The sequence below is a fragment of the Puma concolor genome, chromosome B3, assembly GCF_028749965.1.
Source record: "Puma concolor isolate L17-30 chromosome B3, mPumCon1.1.hap2, whole genome shotgun sequence".
Lineage (NCBI taxonomy): Eukaryota > Metazoa > Chordata > Mammalia > Carnivora > Felidae > Puma > Puma concolor.
Window position 1 is genome coordinate 111,945,756 of NC_141672.1, and position 21,841 is coordinate 111,967,596.

The window sequence follows — 21,841 nt, forward strand, 5'->3', positions numbered from 1 at the left end:
CAGAATAGTATCTATTTGTTGGTTTCCAGTACTCTTTTATATAAAAAAGAAACAGGGCAGTAAGTCAGTTGATAAATCCTTGGCCAGATATCTCCATTAGAGAAAGAGGGTGGACTGTCTTCTTTCCTGCTGCTAATGAGCATATGCCTCTTTGGAAATAGAGTTTTGAGAATTGTTCGCATTACAAATTAAAACAAAACACAGCACAAGTTTTAGTTTGGTTCTTCTCCCCCCCCCACCCCCGGTTTCAAATATAAAAATGTTCTCAAGATCAAGAACGTGATCATTACATACGGCCATTTGACTGTGAAATGTTGCAGTAGATATTTCAGGCATACCAGATATGCAGTATGTATTAAGTTGAGGACTTTGTTCTGCTGAGAAGGTCTGTGAATTTAGAATTGATGGGTGTTTTGTCTTCTGTCTTCCCTCCCCAGCATTATAACACCTCCCTCCTTGCTGCCGCCGCAGCAGCGGTTTCCGATGATCAAGACCTCTTACACTCGTCTCGGTTTTTTCCGTATACCTCCTCACAGATGTTTCTCGATCAGTTAAGTGCAGGAGGCAGTACTTCTCTGCCAACCACCAATGGAAGCAGTAGTGGCAGTAACAGCAGCCTCGTGTCCTCCAACAGCCTGCGGGAGAGCCACAGCCACACCGTTGCCAACAGGAGCAGCGCGGACACGGCGTCCATCTTCGGCATCATCCCAGACATCATCTCGTTGGACTGATTCCCTCGCCCCTGCTGCTCCCACCCCTACCCGAGATTAAATGAACTTGGCAGAAAGAAGAGAACTTTGTGCTATGTTTTACCTTATTCTGTTTAGAAAAGTACACAAGCGTGTTTTTTTTTTCCTTTTTTTAGGGAAAAAATTAAAAGAAATGTACAGAGAACAAAACTATATTTTCAGTTTTACTTTTGTATATAAATCTAAGACTGCCTGTCTGATAAAACACTTGTAAAAAACAAAAAAAAAGGAAAGAAAAGAAAAAAAGAAAAAAAAAGTACCCACAAACCACCTTCAGTTCATTTTTTTCTGGATTCTGAAGATTTTTTTTTTCATCATTCGTCCTATGGTTTTGGTTTTATTTTACTTCAATGGCATTATTTTATTTGCAATAACAGAAAAGGAATTGCATGTATGAAGTTTTAAATTGTGGGCTTTTCTTTGTTGTGGGGAGGGGGCTGGGGGGAGATCGTTTTAATTTCCATTTTCTAAAAAGGACAGACTTGGATTCTGTTTGTGCGTGTGCATATTTTATTCAGCCTTAAATTATAAATCTCATCTGTCCCACTGCATTCCCTGTGTATTTTCAGGACATAGCTCGTGGGTGTGTGTGTTCAGTGTGTGTGTCTGTGTATATTTTTCTGTCGTTACTGTTCCTTCTCCTCCCGAGTTTTCTGCATTCAGTTGATAAATCAGTTGCCTGCTTCTCTCAAAGTGCTTTGAAGGTCTTGAACTCCCGTATGAGCATCTTTATTGCTGTCCCAGTTGCATGTTCCCCATCACATATTCTCTCTTATTTGCTGGATACCCCCTGAGAATATGTTCTAGAGATTTGGAGTAAAGCTGTCTGGATAAAGGAGGAGGCTTGGCAGACCTGTGAATAATACACTTTAGTCTAGTTCTTTCTTCTAAATTTGGATTGCCAGTATTATGTATTTAAACCAAGTCTGTGAACACCTGCCTTTTTGGCCACGGGGTAACAAGTTTTCATGAAGATCTTCATGCCAAAGTAGGAAGTAAAAATAGCTTCAAAAGCCCTGTTGGGTGTCTTGTGCAGCTGACAGAGGTAAGGTTACATCGCTTCGAAAAAGAAAGCAAGACAGTCGATTACCCTAAAAGTAAATTCTCTTTGGAAAATACAGTGCACCACACACGTCCGTCTAGAAATCCACTATCTGATAAACAGTTAAAATGCAAAATAGGCTTGAGTCTTAGTCGATTTACTCCCTGGTTCTGAGTGAACTTCTTTTCTTAGCCTTGCTGTCTTGTTTGTTTTATTTTTTCTTCACCTTTTAAAGACACGCATGACATAGGAAAGTCAATATTGTTTCCTTTTTTCTTTTTTCTTTCTCTCTCTTTTTTTTAGAATTCATGGATCAATCTAATCTTATTAATAATGGAACATGTAAATATAGTGAGAACTGTTTTTCAGGAGATGAGTGTGGGTTGGAGGGAAGGAAGGTGGTTCTACTTGTGTTCCAGAATCCTCATCAGAGAAGGTATCTTGTCCTTCGGGGAGCACCTGAAGGTGTGGAGGGGTTTAGCCAGTTTAACAGAAAAGATGGAGGAAGGAGCATAACGCTTACCAGTTTCCCAGCCTGGATTTTTATATCACGACTGTTTATGTTCTCAGAGTTGGTGAAGGACCACCTTTGTGTATAAAAGTGTTGCTTCAACCTTGCAATGGTAACAAATTGACCTGCTTTATCCGGGTAGACTTCAAGATGGTTGTATCTTCAGTTGTATGATAAAAACGGTTCACATGACTGTGTGGCATCTAAAAATAATACCTGTTTTTACAGCATCTCTCTGCCACTAAATTGTTGACTTGAATTTTGAAAAACAAGTTGGTGTTGATATGTATATGTGTGTGTGTATATATGTATTTATAGACAAGTGTGTGTGAGTGACACGTGAGTTAATAGTCTTCCCCTACGCATGTGTATCCACACACACATGGCTGAGTTATAGTCACTAAACAATTTGCAATAAAAACAAAAGATTCATTGTCGGTGAAAACAGGAATTAGTGTTTTAATAAATCTGCTCTTATGGTGAGTAAACTCTTTAAGAACGCTCGTTGCCATATTAACTTAGGCTAAGATTTAAGGGTACCATAATTTGTGTCTAAATTCAGACTGAGATAGAAATCACTCAAGTTGTGGGGTGTTGCTTCTTATTTCACACTGTAATAGGAAACATCATTTCTATTAATTCAGCTACCTAAAATGAATAGTTTTCTGTATCCTCTTTTCTTTGTTTTTCTGTCATTGTTGTTAGTGGTCTCAAAATTCTGATCAGTAACTTTGTGTGTAGTGCTGAATCCCAAACTCTGAATGATCCAGTTGAAAACCCATCCCTGTCCTTCCTTCAGCTGAGGTTTGGGGATGGTGAGTTTCCCTCAGTGTCCTGCATTATACCAGACTAAAGGAAGAACAGGTAATAAATAGGGAGAAAGAAATGTCTGTCTAGTGGCTTTGGTCATGTCTCCACAGGAGAAACGAACCATTCGATTGTCTTTCGATTTTAGTTCATTCCACTCTAAGGAGTTTATTTCTTTCAGTTGTTGGCTTGCCAGAGTGTCGCAGTAGCAGTAGCTATCCCTCTGTTGGTCTCTTGGTCAACACTGGTCCATCAGACTGTTTTGATCGGTAGTCGTTATTGGTAGAGTCATGCCCTGCACCGTTATCTTCTAAGTTAAAAAAAAAAAAAAAAAAAGTGCACAGGCATTTCATCGGTTTTTTCCTTAACCCACCCTCACCCCACGCCAACACTGACATGCTGTCTGTGGACGAAGAGCGATTCCCAGAATCTTTAGGCAAGCTGCCACCATCCCCTTGCCGTGGGCTTTCCCAGTAGGTGCACATATGTTTCTGTTTCTGTACAGTACTCTGTATTTTTTGATAAAATAGCTATTTGACTTAGCAGGGTTGAAGTGGCTTTTAATTATCTTGTGGGCATTATTGGACACGTCTTTTTAAAAACAATCTGACCTTAATCGTGCCACACTTGGTTGACTAATTTATTTTGAGCATTAAAGTTTTTCTTCTGTTAATTTAGACATTATCACAATTCTGTATCGTTACTGACTTAGGAAAGATTGCACTTAAGCTTCTGTTAAATGTGATTTCTTGGCAGATTTTCCTTTGAGTCAAATGTCTGAAACAATGAACATATATCCCAATGTTAAACTAACTAATTGTGGAAAGAACATTTTTAAACAATTCCAAGTTTAAATCCATAAGACACTTCAAGATCTTCAGAACTTTAAAGCACATTTAAAATTATTTTAGTAAGAATTTTGTTTTATCAATACATGTTGAATTGTTTTTTAGTTAAAAAAAAAAACCACAAAGCTTAGATTTCAGAAAGAGGGAGGGAGAATAGCTGGTGGTCCCAGAGTGTGCTGCTGTTAATTGTTTAATTAACAAAGGGGAAATGTATATAAACAGATATAAAAGTTACCATAAATTCCATGAACTTAAATCTGTGATTCATTGCCTTAAAACTTTCTCTCTTAGAATTTCCATACCGCATGCCAAACCAGTAAAATGGCTTTTAAAAATGTATAGTAGACCAATGTCAGTTTGTATAAAAGTACCAAGTGAAAATATTTATTACATGCATTGGAAAAAAATTGTTTACCTATTGAATGTTACCTGTTTATGTAGAGCTCTTTAGATGTAATAAAAGAAAAGCCTTCAGTTAATTTGTCTTCTGTAAAATATACTGTGGGTATGCAAGGGACCATCCCCGTAAGAAAACTGATAATGCTTGGTGTTTCAGAGCACCATTCATCCAGAGATTTCAAAGCATGGCAGTTAATTCCCTTGCAACATGCTTTGAGGTAAGTAATGCATATACAGCCATCATTCCCCCTTTCTTACTGAAATATGGCAAGCTTTGTACTGAAACCACAGCATCTGTTTAGTTTTAAATCTATTTGATAATCTGCAGTTTGAGTGCTAAGAGAGGTGTGGCCTGTTTTTGTAAACAACGCTAGGTGCTAGGTAAACCAACTGGGATTTCAGGAATGAACAAGAAACGGCCTTGGGGTAGTAAGAGAAGGCCTTTCCTGGGGTAGAGGTTTCAGTGAGAACGAGTCACAGGGTCTTGGAGTCCTAGCCACTGAACACCCGGAATTAGGAACACGGAGTCGGTGCAGATGAGCCCAGGCTCTAACGACCAAGCCACTCAGGGGCTTTGGGCAAGTGATACTTCCTGGTAGGAAAATGAGATTGATAAAACTTTGCTTTAAAACCATCCTGGGACCATTCAGTGACAAACGTTTAAAAAGCTTGGAGGGGAAGTACCCTTGTTTATTATTTTAGCCCAGAACTTCCTTTCCTGTCCTATCTAACTCCTAGGTATCTGCTGTATCATCCGTGGTATTCCAGAATGGCTGTGCAGGACTTGCTTCCTCATGTCCATGATGAGTCAAAAAGAGATGTGGGGCCAGGACCCCTAAGCCTTGGCTGAAAGCGAAATGTAGCAGTTCTCAATGGGGTACCGCAGAGAAGCCTTCAGGTAACGAAATTTAAGCACCAGCATACACACAACACCCCCCCCCCCCCCCCAAATTGCTTTGGCCTCTAAAAGGGCCCTGGGAACAGCCCTAGCAATTCTGTATATTTATTTATGTGTGTGTGTGTGTGTGTGTGTGTGTTTTTTAATGTTTATTTACTTTTGAGAGAGAGAGACAGAGTGTGTGTCGGGGAGGGGCAGAGAGAGGTGGGGGGAGACACAGAATCCAAAACAGGCTCCAGGCTCTGAGCTGTCAGCACAGCCTGATGCGGGGCCAGAACTGGTGAACTGCGAGATCGCCACCAGAGCCACCCAGGCGCCCCTCTCTTCATGTATTCTTAAAAGAAGGCCATCAAATTGTATAAGCCTCAGGCCCCACAAATCCTGGATGTGCCCCTGCACCATGTGAACCTGGGCTCCCCAGCCAGATATCTGGTCACAAGTTCACCTACTTGGTGTCGGGGCCATTTACTGCCTGCCCCCAAGAGTGCTCGGAAAATGACCATGGTTAGGTCTGAAGCCACAGCATCGGGAGATGGTTGCAGTAACATGGGGACCAATCTGTCCCTTGCAGTTTCCCTTGTGCCTAGCCCTTAGATTTGTGTTTTGTGTTTTGTGTAACCTCCCAAAAGACACACCTCCCTCTGAATTTAGGTTTCTTTTGCTTTGGCCACTAAGGTGCCATTAAAAAGCCACAAGCCCACAGAGCCCAATTTTGATACATATAAGGATGAAAATCCCTGTACTTAGAGCTCTGCCCTGCCCCGGCTTAAACGTGCTAGTGTGTGACTCCAGCCCTTTTTAGGGCTGTGCTGACACTGCCAGTGGATCCACAAATTTGTTGAGCACATGGGCAGCACCAGCCTGGCACCTCATGGGTACATGAGTCACTTAAAAATCTCCAGCTGGAAGAGGTCCCAGCAGGGCTCTCGCTGTGTCCCAGCCATGGCCGGTTGCTCCCCTCATTACTTGCCATTAGTCTTGGGGGGAAATGGCTTGAAGCCATGATCAATTTGGCCCACTTGAGCCGACCCCTCCTAGTGCCGTGACCCTCTCCGATAACAGTAGAGCTCGAAATTCAGACAGGAGCTCCTCTCAAGCTCTGCGGGGTCCTGATGAATGCAACGTGTCACATCTGACGTCCTGTGGTGTGGGCTGTAAAGCCAGATCACTCTTCCTGCTGTTTAGCCGATGCCGCCCTGTTTTAACACGACGGTTTTCACTCTATGGTCTGTGTTTATGAATGAATATCCCGAACTGTGTCACTATGTGCTGAGCTGGGAATAAGAATTTGTAAGCGGCCCCGTGGTGCCACAAGAAATGTTAAACCATGATCTTTCGTTCATTTGTTTTAGCTCTTTGCTTGATGCTGGTTCTCAGCTAGCACTGGCTTTGCCTTGGAAACGTGGACGATGGTTCCAGCACCCAAATACAGAATAGTGTCTTTTGGTAGATTGTCCTTTTTAGAAGACCCACCCACATGGTAACTCAGGACCGCACAGTGCTCTGCGATTGGCAATGGCGGTTTCAGGCCACTATTTCAGACCATCCTCAGGGGGCTCTGTGAGGTAAGAAGTAGGAATCTAACTTTAGGAATCCAGCTGAGGCTTTGAGGGGGTGAAATGACTTACCCAGAGTCCAGAGTCACATAGCTTGGCAAATGGCAGAGTCAGAAGTGGAACCCAGGCCCAACTCCAAACCTTGGGCTCTTTCGATGCTATAAAGGGCTGGACTAATGGTAGTTATTAAAATCAGTATAAATCTTTTTATTAAAGGCCTGCTGATGCCACGGCTGAGATCCTTTAGTCTCAGAGCCAAGCTACCCTCTGGTACCGTCGGGTCATGTCACCCTGCTGCCATGTTCACCATTTCCCCAGAGGGAGCGGAACACTTTTCCTTTCAGAAGCTCCTCAGTCTGCATCTCCAGGGCCAGGGGGAGGCTCCCTCACATCCTCTTCGCTCAGTAGTCCTGCACAGGGATGGTGATCTTGTCGATAAATTCATCATACTTCACTTTGCCATTTGGTTCAATCTCTGCTTCCCTGAAAAGATCGTCCACTGCAAAAAATCACATTAATTTTTCAGGTTGGCCATAGTGTTACATGATAGGACATCGAGTCAATTACTGGGGGGCTGAGGCTCCCCAGAGGTCTTCCCTTGTGTCCAATGGACCGTTCCTGTAGACTAATAAACTAGTGAACAGAACAGGACAACCCATCCCCTGTCCCTGAAGGCCACTGATTCACTTTTGAGCTAATCAGGCTTTCTGCAGGGGCCAGGATAGAGGGTAAGGAGGTGTACTAAGTGAGGATTAAGCCACTGAAGCCACTTTGTGCTTGTTTTTCTCTTCATCTTTTTTTAAGAAAAATATCTGACCCCTGTGCCTGTATTTCCAGAAACGTTTGATGTGGATTTTACCTCCTATAGCCCACCCTCTCAGCCTCCCAGCAGAACAGACAGCCTCAGCAGCCCCATCCTGGGCCACCCTGTCCCTGGCTTTGGCCTGCCAGCTCTCCCTTCCAAATTGGCATGCCCCACCCTAAGAAGGGACTTGGTGACAAGTGGTGTCGGCCACCATCACCTCTCTTTTAAGACGTGTGTGTTTAGGGATGGGGGTAGTATGAGAGAAAATAAATTCAACTGTGTCTAAAGCTCATAGTATACAAAACTGTCATTGTTCTCTGACATTGCTAAAAAAAAAATCATTTACTTGTTTCTTCTGGTTCTGGATTCCTCAGACAAAATACTAGCTTGTCCCAGATGTTGGCAAGAAAGGCCATTTCGGCTTACGTTTCTCCACACTGGCCTCATGGGGCCAGCCTACCTTTGGCTCTTTGGGCCATCCTCATCCTCTTGCAAAAACCGTTTCACTGCCCTGTGTCAACTTCCCTGGCACTAGATGTCCCCGACACATAATTCTGGGCAGTTGGGAAATAGCCCGTGATTCTCTGCTCAACCGTCCATCCTCCCCTAAAATGTAATTACTCTGCTGTGTGCCTAAGCTGATGGTAATTCTGAGTATGTTTAGAATGTTGCGGAGACTGTAATTTATCTTGTTTCCTGAAGAAGCTTCTACCCATCATCCATTTGGTTCAGACCTTCCCAGTGGACAGGCTCAACACCAGCTTGCGACATCAAGCACTGCAGCCTTCTCCTGTCCAGAGAAGGGGCCGCACTTCACGGCCAAGTGCTGATGATGCCTTCTGGGTAGAGCGGTGGGTCCCTCTGACCCCATAAAGAACCAGGGTGCTGAAATTCTAAGCCTGTCCCAGGCCTTCGAATGGAGGCCTCCCTGGCAGCCTTCTCCAGCTGTTTGGAGGATGCTTCTTAATAAAATTGAAGGTTTTCTTTCAGTCATCCAGGGTAAAAGATTCCTACTTCTAGTATCATGTTTCCTCTCTCCCACAACGAGAGGAAGGGAAATCGGGCTTCCCGCTTGTCTGGAACACATTACCAGTTTGTTTGAAATGTCACTTCACTGGTTAAACAAACAAGATGCGTGTGAGTTTGGGGGCCATGGTGTTGCTTTAGACTGAGATCATTAACCATAAGAATTAAGGTCCCAGCCGGCCCCCTCTGCCAACACGCCGCCTGGAACATAAAAGGCCGAGCGGTGTCCTCAGAGCCTGAGAGCGAAGGCGAGCCCCTGTTTTTCCCCGGTTCACATTAACACAGCTACAGTGAGAGATGGGATCGTGATAGCTGGCAGCCTGAAAAAGCGGGGGAAAGCTGAATCTGCCGTCTGTAGCGCTATTTTTAAATGTGCTGTGCCTTAGTGACTGCGGATAAAATCTTAAGTAGACTGCTTTACAGAATGTTAGCTCTTGGGAGGATCTGAGGGACTGTCTATTGTAACATTGTTTCCCAAAGGGAAAACCGAGGAGAGTGAGAGAGGTTAAGAAACTCATCTGAGGTCCCGCAAATGAGGCGGGGGGGGGGGGGGGGGGGACCAGGAGTCCAATCTAATTCAAACCACAACCTTGCAACCCCTCCGCTGGTCCCTTATGATTTAACCAAAGGCTAAAAGGTCCACGGTTACTGAAGCCTTTTCCTCCGGCCTGCTTGTGTCCTAGCCCAGCCCTCCCGGCCCCACCACAGGCAGGCCCAGCGGCCTAACTGGAAATGCCAGCCTCTGGTGGCCAGCCTGGGATGGCTGGTGTGGCAGGGCCCAGGGGCTAGGTTGGAAGATTGCCAGCAGATGGCCCAACATTGGGGTCATCCCATAGAGCGTCCAAAGGGCTTTCCCAGAAGACCCTGGCCCCTTGTCCTGCTCTGAGGTAGGAAGGCACACTGAGCTGCTAGAAGGTGCCAGGCGAAGGCCACCACGGACGCTCCTTATGGATGAGCTCTTAAAGCTGGCTGAATCGTGAGGAGAGGGAGCAGAGTAGCATCTCAGTTTGGAAGCTCTTGGCATTAGCAACAACTTCAGAAGACAGCCCTGGCAAGGGGAAAGAGGCTCGGGGGACGTGCGTGTGTCCAACTGACCTGCATTCAACAGCTAGCTGTTATCCGCCAGTCACTCGTGTCACCATTTAGCAGTGTAAGGGGGCCACTAATGCCCCCAGGACTGTCGTGAGCGCTAAATGAAGGCCCATAGTAAGGCCCAAGTAGATCTGGGCTGGGTTTCCCCGGGTCTTCCCTTCACCCTGGCAGACTTCCTCTGTCACTCTTGGCTCCCCTCGTTCTTCCCCTGGGCTCCAGAGTTCACTGAGCAGCCGTCTGGGGCATGCATCAAATGCGGTGTGTGCACAGTCCTGCCGGCGTGGTGTCCTTCCCCCAACTCCCTAATCCTCCCCTGCTGTTAGGAAGGAGGGACCCAAGCCTTTACCTTCCTTGTGGGTGAGCTTCTCCCCCAGTGTCATGAGTTTTGACCGCAGCTCGGACGCCATGATGTAGCCTTTCTTCTCTTTGTCTGCCATCAACATGGCCAAGAGGATTTCTTTCTTTGGGTCCTCTTGTTTTATTTGCGTGTGCATAATGGTCAGGAACGTGGAGAAATCCAGCTCTCCGTTTCTGTCTGGGAAACCCACAAACACAGCAGACTGAGCAGGGAGGGAAGAGCTAACTGGCCCCCTGCCCAAGTCTTTATGGCCAGTTCAAGGGCCACCTACTTCAGGGAGTGCCGTGATGGTGCTGGCGTTATAGTGAGGATGCGGCTGAGATCCCACCATGGATCTGCCTCATTCAGTCCTCCCAGTAACCCTCAGTGACCATGGCTACCATTGCCCATTTTGCCCACTAAGGAGACAGAGGCCCCAGAGCGTGGGGTCATCTCACAGAGCAGTGGCAGGACCAGGATGGAGCACACTTCCTCTGCCCCTCTTCCGGGTGTTTCCCTCCTGCCCTGAACTGGAGGGAGGTACCCCACGCGTCTATGCTTGCAGCCACTGCAGTACATCCGCAAGGACGCACAGGTGACCCACCTGGAACCTCAGGCCCCAGTCCCACCCGCTCACCTGCCTTTCTCCTCACTGCAGCCTCTGGCCTAGGCTCCCCAGCCCAGGCCCCTCCTCCAGGCGCGCCTGGGCCCCTCAGCCCAGGCCCTGACCGGCTACAAGTGCAGGAAGTCAGAACTTCCCCTCACCACAAGTTCCTGTTTGGAGGAGACAGAAACCAAAGGAAACAACCACCCCTTCAGAGCTGGAAACAGGGGATCTCAGTCACGAAGCACCCCATCACCAGGCTCCAGATCTTCAGAGGCCTGCCTCCAGGATGGGCTCCTAGCGCTGCCACAGGTATGCTCTGCTGGGACCCCAGGGTAACCCTAGCAGGTGGTGTGAACCCATCTGCAAGACGAGCAACGAGGTGCAGACACCGAGGCCTTTGGGCTCCAGGTCAAGTGCTCTTTCTGGTCTACCTCCTTCCTCTGGGCCAGTCTTTCCTTCCTGTGTGTCCAGCTACCAGTGCAACATCCATCCTGGCCTCTGACACCTCTCTTTTTGGGTTTTCTTATTTTTGTTTCTTTAAAAAACAAATTAAAAAAAATTTTTTTAATGTTTATTTTTGAGAGAGAGAGAGAGAGCATGCGTGGGACAGAGGCAAAGAGAGAGGGAGATACAGAATCCGAAGCAGGATCCAGGCTCTGAGCTGTCAGCACAGAGCCCAACATGGGGCTTGAACTCACGAACTGTGAGATCAGGACCTGAGCTGAAGTCGGACGCTTAACTGACTGAGCCACCCAGGCACCCCTAAAAAATAAATTTTTTAAATTATTTTTTAAATTTAATTAGAGCATGTGCAAGTGGGGGAGAGAGGCAGAGGGAGAAAGAGAGAGAATCTTAAGCAGACTCCACGCTCAGTGAAGAGCCTGATGGCAGGCTCAGTCCCACGACCCTGGGATCATGACCCAAGACAAAATCGAGAGTCAGATGCTCAACTGACTGAGCCATCCAGGTGCCCTTCCCCCCAAAAATAAATTAACAAAAAAATAAAACTTGTTTCTAGTTATCAAAGTCCTATATGTTCCCACTGTCAAACAAACAAGAAACAACAATAAAGGGTATACAAATCATCCCTAATCCCATCTCCAGAGAGAACAATTTGGTAGCATCTTGGGTGGGTTTCCTTCTACCCTTTTTCTCAGAGTGTTGCATCGTTTTTAGGAGGTCAGTCTTTGGAAGAAGAATCAGGTCCCAACCCTGATTCCACCATTGGCTTAAGAACTTGGGCAAGTTACCTAATGGTTCTGACCCTTGGTTTTTACCTATGAAACAGGATGATGCCTACTTCACAGTTGTTTGAGCTAAGCACGTGACAAGTACTCAGTGAAGGGAGACACGGGGGATCGCTGTTAGCCCTATCTGTACGGCAGGTTTGTGATGACCTAGTTGGAACGTCTAGATCCTGTGGTCCCCTGTGCGAGATGGGGTGGGGGTGGGGGGGTCACTGGTTGCTATGAGGATTCAAGGAAGCCTGAGGGATACACTGTACCCCTGGCCAGATGTCTCCACAGCTAGCGCTGGTGAGTTCTGACTCCCACCTGCCCCTCCACCAGCTGAGCTGTTCGCACCCCCACCCTCTGGGCCACCCCCTGCTGGGCCCCTCCCCAGGACCAGAGCTGCCGGGCTCAGGGCCCACCCACCAGCCCAGATAGTGTATTCCCCTCCGGCAAGCGCCCACTCACCGATCCCGTGAGTCTGCAGGTGCCGCTGCACCTCTCCAGGTGTCGGGCTGGCCCCCAGGCACCTCATCACCACCATGAGGTCAGTGGCTTTTATCTTCCCCCGCTGCTGCTTGTCATACAGGGAGAAGCATTCCTTGTACTCTGTGCACAGCCCAGAAGAGAGAGTCAGCGGCACATACTTGCTCTCCACCCCCATGCCCTCTCTGTCCTCCCTTTCCCTTCCCTCCCCCTTCCTTTTGCTGACTCCCTCTCCTCCTCCCCTCTTAGAGTTGCCAGATACAGCAAATGAAAATACAGGGCTGCCATATCCTATTGACTAGAAGCAAGTTATGGTTTCCACCGACACTCAGGGGTAGGGGATCATACTGGAACATGATTACTAGGAGATGGGGATCCTGAGGGCCGCACTAACATCTATCCAACACACCACGTGTTGCAAAGAATCTAGGGTGACCATGTACATCCTGCTAGACATGCACCAGGGGCTTTCTGCTTTCAGTGCGTCATGTGTTGTCTGTGCTATTCTGTGACAATATTTGTCGTAGCATTGCTTGTTACAGTAGAACATTGGAAACAACCTAACTATATATCAATGGAAGATTGGCTAAATATATTACATTATAGTCATAGCATGTACTATTTTGCAGCTGTTTAAAAAAAATGAAGCAGAATCATATACACAAATCAAAACAATCTCCAAGAACAGAGCTAAGTAAAACTAAGGCAAAGGACATAATAGTCCATCCAATATGCTGCCATTTGTGTTAAAACAAATAACGGGGGAAAGAGAGAGAAATACCACTTAATGATAGAAATAATTGGAAAAATTGCCTGAAGGAAAATGGAAGACTGAGGAATAGGAATGGGAGAGAAACTTTACACTGGATATATTTTTTACTTATTTTTTAACTATGTGTATCCTGCCTATTCAAAAATAGAGTAATAAGAATTTTTTAAGGAAAAAAAATTACAGGGCTGCCAAGTTAAACTGAACTTCAGATAAACAGTGAATACGTTTTTAGTATAAGTATGTCCCGCATTTTGCATGGGATATACTTATACTAAAAGGTTTTTGCTGTTTATCTGAAATCCAGATTTAACTGGGTGTCCGGTATTTTATCTGGCAACCCTATCACCCTCCTTCTCCTGACTTCCCTTCTGTCTCCTCCCTCGCTCTCCCTTCCTGCCTCTCCCTCTTCCCTTCCTTCTCTTTTCTTTTCTCTTTTCTCCCCCTCCCTAACTGAATAAAACCAGAGGAAAGCAATCCTACCCTCCAGGGCCAGCCCATGGAGACCAGGAATCTACAGCAGGGCGTCCAGGCTCCAGGGCACCTTGGCAAAGACAGCTTATGTGGGAAACCAGGGAAATAATGCCTCCGGGTTACTGAGAGGAGCAGAAATCCCTTCTGGGAAGGCCTGGCAGAGAATGGCTCTCCTATGTGGCGACAGTTATTGTCACAACTGTGGGCACTGCTGTGTCCACTCTCCAGCCCGCCGCCTCCAGGCTGCCGAACCCTCAAGCTGTCCTCTGACACAAGCCCTGGTCCTGTTCTCAAAGACAGGGGTGCTGCCGGGATGTTGTCCCAGGCTCTGACTAAATCTGGCTTGCTGCTGTCCTCAACCCTTCCTCCCTGGGGGAGACACAATGGCTGCCAGAGCTGAGGCTTCTCTAGACCCAGTCTCAAGGCCCAGGGGAGCCCAGCTCTCAGCCCTGAGGGCACAGTGAGGCCAGCAGGGAGCTGGGGAAGATCCTGGGCCCCACCACTGAGATTCCCATTCAGGCTGGGTGGGGCTGCCATCAGAATTGGTCAAAAGCTGCCCAGGGGGCTCTCCAATCCCTGAGGCCCACAGGGTGGTGCACCCCCCATCGGGGCCTCTCAGCATCCAGCTCCTCTGTTCTTCATACCACCTGGCTGGTGCCTCAGAGGCTGGGCCCTAGGCTCCCTACCTGTAATCATAATAACAAAAAAATGGCGGCTTACAGTACTGAGCACTTCACCTGGGCCCGGTTCATCCTGCAATGACCCTGTGATGCACCAACGTGGTACCTCTACCCTTCCCATTGTGTAGAGGGGGCCACTGAAGGCTGGGCGGCTGAGGGCCTGGCTCCTGAAGTTCAGCTCCACCCTTGAGGCCACTCTGGATCCCAGATTCCCAGGCAGAGGCCACCAGAGGGCAGAAGGGGATGAGGGGAGAGGGACGGAAGGTCCCCAGTTTAGCCCCTTCAGTTCCCCGATTAAGGCCTCTCCTTGCAGCCTAGGATTTCAGCAGAGCTGCTAATAAAAGGCAGCCTCCCCGGTGGGGTTTAGAGACAATTAGTTGCCTTTGTGTCTGCGGAGAGGTTGAAGGGGAAGGCCTAGCCCTTTCAGAACTTTCCAGAGCCTGGGCTCGGAGAGGGCCAGAACACATATGTGACCAGGGAGCAGAAACTGAAGTGTCCCAGGGAAGCAGCACCAGAGCCTGGCCTAAGATCCCGCCTTTGGTTCCTGCAAAACCTAACTCCCTCCAAGAGGGCCCAGTGCCATCACCTTATATGGAGGGATAGAGCGGGGGCTGCCCTGCATGTAGGCCTTAAAACTCCCACAGCGCCCTTCCTGGGGACCTCTCACGGCCACTCCACCTTGTCTTCTGTCAGTTTGCCCTCTGAGACCTCATCCTATGACAGCTTTTCAGACCAGTGCTGCAAGGCAGTCATCACAGGTCATGGGGCCTGGAATCAGACAGATTCTACAGATGGGCAAACTTTCTCTCCCACTTGGATCAGTAACTGGGACGGTGCCCCTGACATCAGCAGGGCTAGGAGCAAATGGAGTCCCATCGCCTAATAGACTGTTTCATAAAATACGTTCTTTCTTCCCACCTTGACAAATATACCATTGAAAGATCTGGAAGGCCAGATCTGAACTGGATCTCCCCTGCTGGAACAAAACAGCAAGGCTGTTACATTTATTTCCCAATAAATGTAATGTCGCTAAATCTGATAAGTGAGCTACTGTTACACTATTTCTCACCCTTGGACAGATTACATTCATGAAACTGAACCCTCTTTCAAATCTTCAGCACTACTGATTGCAATAGGGCTATTTTAAAACATTTGCTGTATAGATGCAGGGATTGGAACACTGTTTGATGCTATATTACTCAGTAATGGTTCATTTCAACAATCAGCTCAGAGTACTCCTAAAATTATACCACCTGGCTTATGCTAGTTAGAGCAAGTCTGGGTGACACCGGCCCGAGGCAGGCCCAGGGTCGTGTGTATGACGGCCTCCTCTCTGTCCCTTGCTCACAGCAGCCTGGTGAGTCAGCGTCATTCTCCCTACTTCACAGATGAGAACACTGAGGCTCAGGGGTGACTGGACCCCAGGTCACTGCCTCCAAAACCCCTGGCCTTTCCACTCCAGCGGGCCACATCTGCCCAATCTCTCATTTATTAAGCATTAGTGGCCACTTTCTCGGTGTCGGGTACTGGGATGCAAAGGGAGGATTTCCTTCTTCCCTTCTGGGAGCTCCACAGGTCACTGAGCCTCGGAACCAGGCGTGGGTTGGTGGAGGGGGGTTCACGAGACTGACAGCTGGACTCCAGCCTTGAGTCAACATTCAGTCTGCCCTTCAGACTTGGGCAAGAGAGGTCCCTGCTCTGGCCCTCCTCTTGGGGTGAGCATGTCGAGCGATCTAAGACCAGGTGCTCTCCTGGAGCCTGCAACCCACCCACCCACTCTAGACTAAGCTCCGGGGACCTAGAACTCTGGAATCCCTGCCCCAGGAAGCCTAAGCACACCTCCGGCTCCTGCAGTTGCTAGCTGGGCTCTGCTGCCCACCCCCTGGCTCAGGTCCGGGCCCCTGAGTTCTATGTAAGCCAGATCTCCCCTCCTGGCCTTGTGGACACACCACGCTGTGCTGTGCTGTGCCAACACTGAGGCCGGCTGGGTGGCAGGCGGGCTAGGGGACTTGGGGAGTAAATGCTCCAAAACTAGGCTGGCTGTCAGGGCACAGGTGACCTCAGAGGCCACCTTAGCCGATCCCCGTTTCACAGATGGGGAGACTGAGGCCCAGAGAGCAGAAGTGCCTGCCCAAGAGTGCAGACCAGCGCTCTTTTGCCTCTCAGCTCCTTTTGTTTGACTCTTAGCCATAAGCAGTTAATGACCGCACTCTCCACCTCCTATCCCTCCTCCCAAATCTAGCTATCAGATCCCCGGAGAAAAACCTCCAGGGCGCCCACTCCTATCTCCCTAACTTGTAAGTCACACCGACAAATGTCATAGCAACACTTCCACCTCTGAGCCCTACCCCCACCTTCTCGGCTGTGGTGTCCCCGGCAGCAGGCGGCCCCTTGCCTGTGGGTGGGCCCGGCTCTCCCACCAGCCGCTTTCCTTCCCACCGATAAAACAAAACAAAACAAAACAAAACAAAACAAAACAAAAAAAACGGGCAGAGCAAATTGCCTAATGAGACCCATATTTTGCTGTGAGTTGCTAATTAAAGAGCAAAGCCAACCTACCATTAATTTGGTCCTGGGAAAGAAACTTGGCCTGTAGCAGAGAGAGGAGAACAGTCAGGGAGGGGACTCCAGGAAAGCGCCTCCCGCCCCCCAGTGCGGGGGTGGGGGCAGCCTAGCTGGAAGACACAGCCCCCTACTCACCATCGCGGGGCCTCAGGCTGTCGCCTGTGGGCTCCCGGCTCCCACAACTGCCTGTTCTGTCCCTCTCCTCCCGGCTCCAAGTCGAAAGTCCGCCAAGCTGGGTGGAGGCCCCAGTAATAAATCCGCGGCTGCCATGGAGACCAGGCCCAGTGCCCGGGTCAGATTCCAGCTTTCCTGAGCACAGCGCCCTGCCACCGCCCGGCCAGGGCGACAGGTTTCACTTCTTCACTTCGAGAAAATGAGGCTGCGGAAAGGGCTCCCCCAGGACTCATCCTGCATCAGGACGCTGATGCTCTGTAGCAAACGGACACGCGCCCTGGTTCCTTCCTGGGAGCCCTCCGTGGACACCGGGAAAGTGTCGGTGAGTACACAGAAGGGGGTCCCTGCCTGGGGAGGGAGTGGGGGGGTGGTCTTTTCTCTCCCCTGGGACTAAGCTGGGGGCTGACAATTCCTGCTTGGTGCCTGGCACTTTGCACCCCGTCTTACTTAAGGCCCATCACACACCATCCTGGAGGCAGCAGGGAGCCCTACCATGGTGGTGCAGCCAGACAGTGGGCACCCTGCTGCCCAGGCCTCGTGGTACAGAGTGAGGAAGGGACACGGGCTTCCTGCTCTTGGGTTGGATTCAAATCCTTCCCTTGGGTTCATTTGCTGAGTGACCCCGGAGCATCATCTCACTGCTCTGTGCCTCAGTTTCTGCACCGGGCATCACCACAGGACTGTTCAGAGAATAAATGACTAGTGCACAATCGGTTGGTTCTCTTCCCTCCTTCTGGGGACCCTGAGAACAGGGGTGGGGTGATGCCTGCACTGGGGTCTCAGAGCCCACAGCGAGCTACCCAGGGGGTTCAGGGGGAGGCCTCTTAGGTGACTTTCCCCAGTCAGGAAGGCTGCTCTTCATTTCCCTCCTCTGCCACCTAGAACTCCCACCCCTCTGGCAGAAGCTGCTGACATTCCTGCGTCCTCTCACTGGTTTGTGCTGCACTCCCCCCACCCCCAGAAGGGGAGTGTTTCCCCAGGGTCCTCCGCAGCTGCTGGCTCCCTGTCTGTGGGGCCTGCTTTGTTAGGTTTGGCATGGGTGGCCCCACAGGCTGTGCTCTGCACAAGGGCCCCCAGCTCAGGGGATGAGTGGGGCCTGGTGAGGGGCTGCACGTGCCTGGAGGAAGGCAGGGGAGCTCTCGCTAATGTATATAAGGCACGTGGACAGGGGGCCTGCCCTTGGCCCGGCCTCCTTCCCTCCTCGCCTGACCACCTCCACCTGGAAGGTTCGCTTCCCCCAGGTGGAATCACTTCTTCACACCTGTTTCTAGGCCCAGAGAATTTCGGCTGGAGGATTTGACTACTCTCTGTTGGGGCTGAGAAGAGGAAAGGCAGGCAGGAGGCAGGAGAGGAGAGGGCTCCTGCTAATAGCCTTGTGGGGAGAAGAGGTGGGGCAAAGTCAGGTGGGGCCTTGGAGGCCAGGGGTGGGGGCACAGAGCTGAGGCTGGTGGGGAGGCCTGCAGGGGCGAGGCCAAAGCACTCGCTCGGAATCACCCTGTGTTTGGGAAGGCGCTCATGCGGGAAACAAGACATTTTCCATCCATGAAGCTGTATACTCACCATGAAAAATAGAAACCCCGTCCAATACCAACTGAGGGCTGAGACTTTGTTCACCAGAAGGGCCCCATCACCAGAGGTTCTGATTCAGCAGACAGAAGGGGCCAGTTTGTATTTTCCTCTGCCATCCTCGTGTGCCAGTCAGGGCCACACTTCGAGAACCACTGGCCTACAGGTAGCTAGAGGGAGTGAAGCCAGGTTGTAATTAAGAAGTATTTCTGGGGCGTCTGCGTGGTTCAGCTGGTTAAGCATCTGACTCTTGATATCAGCTCAGGTTGTGACCTCACAATTCATGAGATCGAGCCCTGCATAGGGCTGTGCTGACAGTGCAGAGCCTGCTTGGGATTCTCTCTCTCCCTCTGCCCCTCTCCTGCTCTCTCTCTCTGTCTCAAAATAAATAAATAAAAACTTAAAAGAAAAAAGAAGTATTTCTAGGGAAACATTTCCAGGAAACTACCCAAAGGGATCTCTGTCAAGAGAGAAACCAAATTTCCAAGACTCTAATAATTTGCTGATTTCTTTTCCATTCTAAACATTCACTTTCGCACCTAATTTTTTATTCACGTTTTCTTGCTTTTTGTTTTTAATCAAGGGCTCCCCACGTTGTATAAGCTTCAGCCCCCACACAACCAGGCCTGTGCCTGCTCACGAGACCTCCAGCAGAGCTGTGCCGTGGAGAACAGGCCAGAGGCAGGGCTGGAAGGAGCGGTGTCCTCGAGGCGAGAAAGGAATCACACGTGGTTGCTGGGTAAGTGGAGGCAGGGCCTGTGATGGTGCCAGCATCTCCTGTCTGGCGTGGCCCTTCCTGTGTTCTCTGGTAGCAGTAGCCCCAGCCAGTCCCTGGTGGCTGTGTGGTGTGAGACCCGGAGGGAGTAAGTGACTTGCCCAAGGCTCAGTGCCAACGTCCAACACACCAGCTTCCCCACCCCTCAGAGGGCACCCTGTTTCCACCTCTGGGACGGGCTGGCAGCATGGCTGGGAGGCTCGATGTGCCATCTCTGAGAGGCAGGCCTAGAGATGCCCTACCCTGGTTCCCCACCCCCCCACAGCCCCCAGACTCCTGTGAAGAGAGCTAGGACTGACTGGGTCCCACTGAGTGGCATGGAAGGCCAATGGGCAGAGGCAGCACCCGCTCTGAGCCACACAGGCCTCAGACCAGTCACTCCCTCCCCTGCTCCAGGGGACTCCCTCCTGCCTCCCCAATTCAGCAAGAAGCAGCCACCAGCCAGGCTTGGCTCCACACTGGTCTTTATTGATACCTCTCTCCACCCATCTGACCAGGGACCGGGGGACCTCTAAGGGGGCTGCAGAGGGACCCCAACATGAAAGGAAAATCGGAGGCACGGGGCTCCCTGAGAACACAGGAATGGAGGCAGAGTCCAGGGAGAGACTCACAAGCTCACAGAGCCAGCGCTGGCTGGAAAATGGGGCTGGGGGGCCAGCAGCTGTGTGGGCAGACCTGGCCCCGATGCCTGGGGGAAGGTGGGCCCAGGGGGATCCTGCTGGGAACGAAGCCTCCCTTTTCTGGGAGCAGGCCCGCCAGCAGAAGGCAAGAGATTCAGGCTCAGACAAGGCCTCCAGGAGAGAGTCTCCAGCTCCCCCCAACATCTCCCAAAGGCCCCTGCCCCTATAATGGAGCTCAGGGAATACTGCAAGTGTTTAAGAACTCAGCCTTCAGCTGCAGTTCAAATGCCCGGGTCAGGCGGACGGGAAGGGGTGCTATAGTTCTGCTAGGGGGCAGGGATACAGCTTCCGGCAGAGGGAAATGGCTGGAGAGACCCCAAGATCAGGCTGTGGTTAGGGGAGAGGGCTGGCCTCTGGCTCTCCAGGGGCAGGGGGCAGGGCGCTCAACACTCCCTGTGACCTGAGGTTGGGTGAGGTCTGTTGCACGCGTACCCTTCCTAGGGCAGCAACAGAAGGGGACAACTCAACCATCCCAAGGCTGCCCCAAGAGGGGCCTGCAGCCGGCCCACTGACACACTTTGGGCCCATGCTCCCAGCTAGCGCACGCGACGCCTAGAGAATGGATGTGCTTCCTCAACAACACCCAGAAAGTTATCGGAACCTTTGTGATCTGGCCTTCGGGGTCAGGGCGGGTCTGAGGGGTGAGCCAGGTGGCGGGTGACGTGCCCAGTCCCCTCCTTGCTGCTGCCCCACCCACCAGGCGTCTCCGGGATGGCGACCAGAAGACATCCCGGGAAGAGTCCAGTCAGGTGCACAAGAAGGCAGCGCCCAGACCTCGGCCTGGACACACTGCCTAAGACGACATCCCATCCTGAAAAGATCGAAGCCACAGAGAAACTTGATCCAAATGGTCGAGTATTACGATGATGCACTCTGCACGCACACACACACACACACACACACACACACACACACCCGCCCGTGTGCAAGACGCCTACCCCCACCAGCGTTGTCACGACTGCACACACGGATGGACACACACGTGTGTGCACGCATGCAAGCACCTGCCCACCACACTCAGACACTCTCTGTGGCCCGTCTCCCGCCAGGCAGAGCACCAGCGGCTGGTGTCAGGGACTCAGTGTCGGCTGCTGACGTGGAGGGTGTAGAAGGCCCAGGGCTCAGGGACGTAGATGACACCCGGGTACTTCTTCCTGAGTACAGGGTCATTCCACAGCCAGGCGACCCACAGTGCCACAAGCAGGAGGGTGAGCGCAAAGGAGTAGAAGAGGAAGAGGCCGTTGCTGTCCAGGAAGAGGCGCTTCCGCTTCTGGTGCAGGACAAGGGCCAGCATGGCGAAGAAGGTGAAGATGAAGAGGATGAAGATCTGGCCCTCGGTGACCAGGTACCTGAAGGGGCCGGGGGGTGAGGGGAGGCGGGCGGCATGACAGCTCTGTCCTGCCTGGCAGCCCTCCCTGGACCCTCATACCAGGCTGCCCTCCCGCTCAGTCAGGGTGGCTCATCTCACGAGAGGCCCAGGGAACCACGCTACCCTGAGCCCAGCCCACGGGCAGCATATTTGTTTTAAATGTTGAGTTCGTTACCAACGTTTAAATAACAGATTAGCTGCAAATGCGGGTTTCTGGTTTCTTTGGTCACATTAGGCCTATATTCCCGCATGACAACAACCAATCAGAGGATAAAGCAGCTGTGCCCTTTGGAGAGTGCACGGTTCTGCAGTTTGCCACAGTCCCCACCACTCACTATTGCCTCACTTGATGCCTGCTTGATGCATTTCTGTCACCAGCTTGGTTCCTAGAGGCATT

At 50.2% G+C, this 21,841-nt stretch overlaps 3 protein-coding genes across 13 annotated transcripts in view; 1 reads left to right on the top strand and 2 right to left on the bottom strand.

Moving 5' to 3' along the window:
• PIAS1 (protein inhibitor of activated STAT 1) overlaps positions 1-4,436 on the top strand; it is a 127,757-nt gene extending 123,321 nt beyond the window's left edge. For 4 of the 5 annotated variants that reach the window (XM_086711041.1, XM_086711039.1, XM_086711040.1 and 1 more), the window contains exon 14: positions 438-4,436. In XM_086711041.1, coding sequence (XP_086567167.1) covers positions 438-731 — 294 coding nt within the window. In that variant the 3' untranslated portion in view covers positions 732-4,436. The remainder of the gene's footprint in view (positions 1-437) is intronic. The other variant, XM_086711043.1, reaches the window with a different exon arrangement.
• CALML4 (calmodulin like 4) lies at positions 2,735-20,905 on the bottom strand. Of its 6 annotated transcripts, XM_086711048.1 has the most exons (6): positions 20,773-20,905; positions 18,615-18,790; positions 16,875-16,905; positions 12,375-12,515; positions 10,080-10,268; positions 6,991-7,309 (listed from the first exon to the last, which is right to left on the bottom strand). In XM_086711048.1, exons 2-6 carry the CDS (start codon positions 18,615-18,617, stop codon positions 7,212-7,214), a joined length of 462 nt encoding a protein of 153 aa, XP_086567174.1. In that variant the 5' UTR covers positions 18,618-18,790; positions 20,773-20,905; the 3' UTR covers positions 6,991-7,211. The 6 variants fall into 6 exon arrangements, with proteins under 6 accessions (XP_086567172.1, XP_086567173.1, XP_086567174.1 ...); XM_025919923.2 differs by lacking the exons at positions 18,615-18,790; positions 20,773-20,905 and adding an exon at positions 17,016-17,109; XM_086711046.1 differs by lacking the exons at positions 16,875-16,905; positions 18,615-18,790; positions 20,773-20,905 and adding an exon at positions 2,735-3,419 and having other exon boundaries at positions 7,201-7,309; positions 12,375-12,508.
• CLN6 (CLN6 transmembrane ER protein) overlaps positions 19,843-21,841 on the bottom strand; it is a 36,496-nt gene continuing 34,497 nt past the window's right edge. For both annotated transcript variants that reach the window (XM_086711044.1, XM_086711045.1), the window contains exon 7: positions 19,843-21,424. In XM_086711044.1, coding sequence (XP_086567170.1) covers positions 21,154-21,424 — 271 coding nt within the window. In that variant the 3' untranslated portion in view covers positions 19,843-21,153. The remainder of the gene's footprint in view (positions 21,425-21,841) is intronic.